General features: G+C 39.8%; 2 protein-coding genes across 3 annotated transcripts in view; one reads left to right on the top strand and one right to left on the bottom strand.

The window, feature by feature from the left end:
- The window catches only part of DRG1 (developmentally regulated GTP binding protein 1), a 16,563-nt gene that overhangs the window by 5,168 nt on the left and 3,733 nt on the right, over positions 1-7,662 (bottom strand). The gene's annotated exons all lie outside the window — the stretch shown is intronic.
- The window catches only part of PATZ1 (POZ/BTB and AT hook containing zinc finger 1), an 18,988-nt gene continuing 18,562 nt past the window's right edge, over positions 7,237-7,662 (top strand). Inside the window, exon 1 of the mRNA XM_026859934.1 lies at positions 7,237-7,389. Within this exon, the coding sequence (XP_026715735.1) occupies positions 7,237-7,389 (153 nt within the window). The remainder of the gene's footprint in view (positions 7,390-7,662) is intronic.

Raw genomic sequence — 7,662 nt, 5'->3', positions numbered from 1 at the left:
AAGAGACAGGCTCCTCTCAGCTGAGCCCTGGCCATACCGCTTTGCCCCAGGGACATCTGTAACTCTCCACTGAACGCCAGCTAATTAAATAGATAGAGGATTTTTTTTTTTTTTTAATGGCCCCTTCAAACTTTAAAGAGCCTAGTATCTCTAGCTTTTGACAGTATCCCAGGAAACCAAACATTTGGATTTGGAATGAAAAGTCTTTTTAAAGGAAATACATTTTTATAAGTTTTCAGAATTTGTAGAGTCCGAGTTTGTTTCCCTGTCATATTTTGTCTGAATTTGAATCATTTATAGAAACCTTTTTCTCCATATTCAGTTCCAAGGAAGGTTCTTCTCTGAATTTATTGCAAAGTTTATGACATATCTAAATGTAGAAGTTAACATTTTTTTAAAAAACAAAGATAGATTCTTCCGGACCCATACTGTAGAAGTGACACTTGCAGAACCACCTGCCACATCTTCAGACATGATTCAGAGTATTGTACAATTGTCAAAATGTAACTAACCTTATAACAATTTTAGTAATACAACTGTTATAGATCATTAAGTCTGCTTTGACTTACAGTAAAAAGAAAACAAAAAAAGAGCACTAGTGCAATGGAAAGCACAGTGCTATTTGCTATCTCCTTCTGCCACTGCATATCCTTAATCAAAAAAGCAGCCTTTAATGACATAAACTCTTAGAGTAGGAACTGTCAATATAAGCTTATACAGAGTTTACTAAAACAGAATCTCAAATAAAATGGGACTACTATTCCTGGTAATGTTAGCTCAGCTAAACTAGGGTAAATATAAATGCACCTAACCACTGTGTATTTGTTCACGGTTTTCTAATTATTCCTTGTGAACAACATCCATTTTCAACATTGGACATAGCAGATTTGGTCCTGGTACAAATTTTTTCCTACTTCAGATGGAGTTGGACTTGTTTATGCTTCAGCTGAATTCAGCCATACAATCAGTCCACAATTATGGTCCCTTTTAGTAACAGGAAAAACACAGAAAAATGCAATTCCTCAATACTCAGAGCTTAAGACCACCTCTATTTTTGCAGTCGATGATGGCTAACATCAGAACTGGCTCCTAGCAACAGTAATAGTCGTTCTTACAAACTCACTCTAAATCCCATATATAGTGTCTAACTAAAAACTGTTTTTCCAAGTGTAGGCTGAATGAACAGAGATTCAGTAAAATATATGGTTTGAAAATTTAGTTACTGGGTGAGTTTTGTTTTCCTGATTTAGGTATTCATAGTGTTCTTAATGCACAACTGCTCAGTATATGTTCTTAAATCTTTTTTTTCCAGAAATTTACTCAAGCAAAGGTCCCATAAGGAATTCAGGCACCTAAAAACTTTCAGTGTTGAGGATTGTCCTTAGTTACCTGAACTGGGTAAGAGTCTAATTAAGAAGGATAATTTATCTGATTTTTTTTCTAGTCAAATGAATACTTTCTAATTGGTTAGAATATTAAAAGTAGCTCATAACAGTTATGCATAGCATATAGCAGTTTATAACAGCACCCTCTTTTAGGCTTTAGAAAGGCTTTTTTGATAGAGTTTGGTTCCAGGTTGTGAATACAGTGAAATTATTTTTATTTATTGTGATGACTGTTGTGAATTTTTTAATATAAAGGTGTTTTATGTGATGTGGCACTTGGAGAACTGGGTGGTTATGACCATGGGAAGTTAGGTGTGACAACTGGGAAACTGAGTGAAAGGTGGGTAATTGGGAATGGATAAATGATGTCCTCCGAGGACAGCAGTCAAAACTAGAAAATGGAGTGCAAATCATAAAAGTTTATTTAAAAAAACAAAAAAGTCAGAGAAGGGGAAAAATCAATATTCATAGAAATTTGGATATAATGTCAGAAGAGGAAAAAGCCCCCAATGGAACCTGAGAGAAAATGAAAGGAGATTTAAGAGACTGAGATCTACTCAAAGGTTAATTGAGCTTTATAGTGGACGCTAATGGAAGATGGACTATGTGAATTACCATTTTTTAAATTAAAATATATATGTATGTTTTTTAAATGGAGAGATTTCAATTTAGGAAATCTAGATGAAGTGCAAGAGCGGGTGTACTTCCAAAGGTTGTCATTTGCACAACAGTGGCAGAGTCAGTCTCAGGTGGCCAACAGCCTACTGTGTCAGACAACACAGAGTAAAAGTTCAAATATGGTGTAAAAAACCCCAGATTATCAAGTAGTCATATGAATTACTAACTGATAAAATGAAAGTATATAAGTACTTTTTGAATAATATTTTTAATAAGGTAAGGAAAGCAATATACTATAGGATGTTTAGACAATGAAGGAAGACTGCATCTGAAATAAAGGCTGTCTCATCAAACAATTAAGAAGCATGACACACTATGGAATCAGTGATTGGGAAAAAACAGGAGTGTTTGTTTCATCAAGCTACAATGACAGGAATGTGACTGAAATGGCACATACCTCATTAGCAAGATCTGAATGATGGAGGGCTGTAGCAAAAATCAGTTTCAGAAATCCATATTCTACACACTCCAGTCCTGCTGACTCATTGATTTTGAGCAAGTCATTTCCTTTACTTGTGCCTCAGTTTTATTTTTGCACAACAGGAATGTGCAGTTGCCGCAGAATGATTGAAACTTTCACGTTTCTATAGCACTGCCCTGCAATTATAATAACGGTAGATCACTTCAGTAGGAGAGCTGAGCAGTTAATGCATTTAGTGTGTTTTCTGTCAAACTACCAATTTTAAATAAGCCGCTTAATTATGGGTCAAATTCTGAAATTCTTTCCAAAACAGCTATTTTTTTAGCTTGAGGAAGAGTTTTACTTACATGAGATGCAAACTAAGTATGTTGAAAAGAGGCTTGCAAGTCTCTTGGATAACCATGTAAAATTTACTATTGTAAAATATATGGTAAAAACTGTGACAACTTGTGTAGTCTATGCTTCATGGAAATCACATAAAGACCCTTCTTAAAAACAAACTGTACATACTCAGTTCTTTTTTTATTCTTTTTTTCTTTTCCTCCTTTTTGTTCAAATGAATAATTCCAATACTTGTGGATATCATCTATTCACAGTGCACTGAGAAGGTTGCTTTAGCTGAAGAGCCACTGTAGTAGTACAGCACTTTTGGTTTTGGTAATTCATTTTATGACAGAAGTTGTGGAATATACTGGCAAACAGCTGCACTAATGCTACATGTGTGTTTGTGGACTTACTAGGGACTACATTTCTAGCTTAGTGGTGGGGATTTCTGCAGGATTTAAAACACTGGGAGGGAGGTACCAGGGAGGAAATTAAATCATGATTGCAGGTGAAACAAGTCTCTTTAAATTTCATATCCTCTTGGAAATTATCACCAGCCCATTGAAAAATAATCTGTATCAAATGATAACCTCGACCTGAGTACTTACAGTTTTAAGAAGTATGGGTATGGGACTGTAACCAACCTGCCAGGGGTTTTCCCTCATGAAAACAAGGGTAACTGCAAGTTGAGGCATATAGAGAATCTGTTCATTTTAAGGTGATATTTCTGTCTTCTTTTTTTCTTTTGCAGTTTTTACAGTTTTGCAAATTTACATCCCCCCCTCCCCATCTGATTGGAGAACAGGCTGCTAATTAACCCCATTACTGTACTTCAGTGATGAACTGCTCATGCTGGAGAGGAGACAAACCTTTTTAAGGTGGTTATAATGAGCTAAGGGCCAGCTTCATACCTGTTTGGAGGAAAGAGATTTCTGATAACCTGCTATCAAAAGGTAAAATTTTTGATATCTGTAGTACTGAGTCTTCAGTGAAACCATAATACTGATTGCCTGAGGTGAAGTGACTCAGGAAGTTGATGTCATTCACATCTTAATTGACTCTTGAGGCAATAGGCAGAAGAAAGTTGTGTATCTTTTGAATGTTTTAAGAAATACAGATGTATCCATTCTTAGTTGTCTTCCTGGATTAACTTTCTTTAATGCCAGTTTACTTGGTATTTGTTGTGCTTCTCAGGACAGCATGGTAGTTTAGCTAAATACCAAACCCTTGCTACTTGCTTTACGTATTTAGGATGGTATTGTAATGTATGTTTTACATGAGAAAGTTGTCTGTCAGGTTTGCTTAGCTAGGCATTGATGCCTAATTCATGGGGAGTCGATTAGATGGAATCCTAGGTTGTGTTTCCATTTTGACCAGATCCTTAATGTGGCAATCTTGTTTTGAATGGCTCAGGTTGCTTTGGTTTGAGGCAGTCCAGAATAAGTTAAACTGGGCAGAGCGAAGAAATGAAGGGAACAAAAGGGAGATTAAGTATCAAAGGTTGGCTTCAGAAACTGTGTTAAATTAGTTTAACAACAGAAAGCTCTGTAGTTTAGCATCAGCTCCCCAGACTTCGTCATGGACTGCCATGCAACGCATGGGCTACACCGCCCAGGAGTACAGTGAAGAGAGTGATCAAGAAGAAAAGCAAACGGTTCAGTTTTCCCTCTTAAAAATAACTCTTTCTGCATGCTTTTCACAGCATCATATACCTCCCTATGAGCAATTGCTGTCATTTTTGTGAGAATGCGAGGTATTTTTAAAGAATACGTTCGTCTGCTTGTAGAGGAGAAAGCTGACAAATCACTAACCCACATCTGGGTTACAGAGGAAACTGCTGTCTCCAAGTCTGAGAATCCTTGCTGCTTGGGTTAGCATTCTCATGGGATGATTCCCAACAAAAAAACGAGCAAGCTTTTAAAAACTAAATTTAAGTAATAATCAACCTAACAAGTAATGAATGCTGAATTAATTGCTTGTTAGATCAGTCACAGTTAATTAAAATTCCAGTGAAAGCTCAGAAAACCTGACAGCTACTCACTGAAATGGCAAGTGTGCCATGAAATGCACTATGTTATGTATTGCTGTGGAACACACAGAAAAAGGAAATGGTTCGTATGACTGAATTAGCTGGCACAAGTGTTATGCAGAAGTGTCTCTGCCTATGTTCTAATCCATGTGAAATAGTGACTAACCTCCTTAAAGAGTGTAATAACAGAGACTATTCTGAAAAATTTCAGTAGCCTCAAGATCGACACAGATTCATGAGTAGAGAATGTTGAACAAATAGGTATGACTCAAGTCTAATTAACATATACCCAAATATGTTTGAATAGATTTGACTAACAGTCTTTTGTTACCTCCTGTATTTGCAGACCAGTTTAAGGTCTGCACTTCTGAGTAAGGCCAGTAGCAATTGATCTGCAGTGAAGTGAGCAATGTACATGTACAGTCCCAAATGGTACACACATGTTCAGAGCAAAAGAGGATTTTTAATACTATTGAAATACCAATCAAAGTGCTTGAGCAGACACCAGACAGCTGCAAAACATTTAGGGACAGCTCAGGAATTCCCATGAGCAGAAGTGAGACAGGAAATAGTGAGAAGCTGAATAAAGTAGCTGAGGAAAATCCTTTATTTAAGAGAGATGAATTCAGAAGAAGTTCAGCAGATCCTGCTGCAGAGTATGTCAGAGAAAATAGATTAGAAATTATGTGGAAAGGGGAGGAAATTCTGTATACTGAAAACATAGATTTTTAAATTAAAATTTTAAATCCTTTCATATAATCTGGAACTTTGACAGTGAGTGATGATAAGTAATCATACCTGTACACTTACATAGATAAGTATGGGGAAACGACATCTGATCATCACATTAAATTTAGGGAACTTCATCTTCCAAGTCTGTTTGCACTGACGAGCCAAATTTTGTCTCAGTGTGGCACAAACTGCTTATTTGCAAATAGAATAAATTTGGCTACATTGCAACAAACATGAGTTGAATGACTACTTTGATAGCCTCCTATTCTGAGGGTGAATTTAAGACCAGAAAAAGTTAGGAGAAGTGGTCCCTTAACTGTGGCAGTGAAGCCATAAGGTGGGGGAGTCCAGTACAGCATGAGTGGGAGTATTACAGTGAGAGATGCAGTGGTTACGGCGTCAGAGTGCAGAGTAGCTGAGGCAAATGGCTCTGTTGGTCAGTCTCCTTGTGATTTCCTTGGGAGTGCAAGGTGCTGCCGATCATCTTTAATGAGCATCCAGCAGCTCCTCAGAGTATGAGCTCCCAGCATGCTGATCTGGTGTCCTCATGGCAAGCGTGAATGGGTCATTTGCCGAGCCATGCTTTTGGGGTGAATACTTAGCTTTTACCTAAAGAAGCGGGCAGGGTGTGTTGGATGGTGCCTTTTAAACAGGAGGGCTGGAAGCTGAAACCAGAACATTCCATGGCAACTGGAGAAAGTTCTGAGGAAAGTGCAGTGAGAGCGGCAGGACCCCCCTCCCCCTGCCTGGAGGAGAGACAAAGAACAGGCAAGGAGGGAACTGAAATAGGAAGCAGGAACCATGTCATGAGGCTGGGGACGAAAAGAAAGCAAATTAATAAACCACTGGAGGGAAGAGTGCAGAACTGACCAAAGCCACTAGGAAAGATAAGCAAATCCAGATTCTTTAACTGCTCTGTGTGTGTGCATGCAGCCGGGCTAGCGTGTTTAAATATAATCATTCTCCTCGCTGCAGCAAGTACAACTCGCGTGTCTGTGGCACACAGACAGACTTACAGAATGTGAACACTGTGTTATCTGTATAGTACGGTGCATTTGAGCTGGGTTCATCAGCATTGCTACCGCTCAGACAACCTCAAATTTCTAAAAATATACGTTTGTATCAGGATGTGTGTGTACATGATGCGGTAATAAAAAGCTACTGGTAATGTTTTGCCTGCGGTGTAGACAAACAGTTCCTACCAAAAGTAGGAGAAATCCAGCGTATGGGCTGAGGGAACTGCGTGGCCTTAAGTGTTAATGTAATATTGCATTTTGGAAGTTGGAAGCTTAGTGTGCTCATTTGCACATCAGTACCCAGAATGCTTTTTCAGTTCCACCACTATTTAATTCAAGTGCTGGGTTCGAGCTCTTGGAAGGCTCTGTAGTTTGTGATGCCCTCGCATGCGCTAAGTTCAGTATTTTCCACAGAATAGTTTCAGTGACGATACTGGATCGTGAACAGGTCATCCAAGGATTCTTAACTGGGCTTGATGTTACAAATGAAAAAAAAGTGCCCTTGAACACTTTAAAAAGCGTTGTCTTTAACAAAACAAAGAACTCCGTTTTGTGAGTGTCTGTGTGTGTATTGGGGAGCGAGGGGGGGGATATTTCTTCAAAAGTAGAGAAAATTTCTGCCCTGAGACAGAAAAGCAATTTCAGCAGAAAATGAGTAATGATGCTGGTGTTGAAATAGAAGCTCTTCGTAGGGAAACCTCGAGCACACAGGGCAGATTCAGCACTAGGACAGTCCAAGCAACCCCGCCGGTGCGTGACGGCAGCGCCTTTCGAGGTGTCGCCGAGGCCCCGGGAGCCCGCGGGGTACCGGCAGCCGTGGGAAACCCCGGGCAGCGCCAGGCTCAGCGGGGCACCGGAGTTTTCCCCCAACATGGAGGCGGGCGCCGGGGGGTTGTGGAACCGCCCGTGCCTCCCGCAGACCCCGGCCCGCGGGTGCCGTTTCTCCCGCCCGCTCCCGAGGGGAGGGCATTTTTGCACTGGAAGAATTCCCGCTGTACCCCTTCCCTCCCCCACAATGCCGGCGCCTCGCTCTTTCAGTCAGGCTGAGAGTTGATCCTAGTCCGGGGGGGAGGGGGG

The sequence above is a fragment of the Athene cunicularia genome, assembly GCF_003259725.1.
Source record: "Athene cunicularia isolate RWA chromosome 15 unlocalized genomic scaffold, athCun1 chr15_part1, whole genome shotgun sequence".
In the NCBI taxonomy this organism is placed as follows: domain Eukaryota; kingdom Metazoa; phylum Chordata; class Aves; order Strigiformes; family Strigidae; genus Athene; species Athene cunicularia.
The sequence above is the reverse complement of the archived record's forward strand: the minus strand, read 5'-3'. Positions and strand labels throughout refer to the sequence as shown.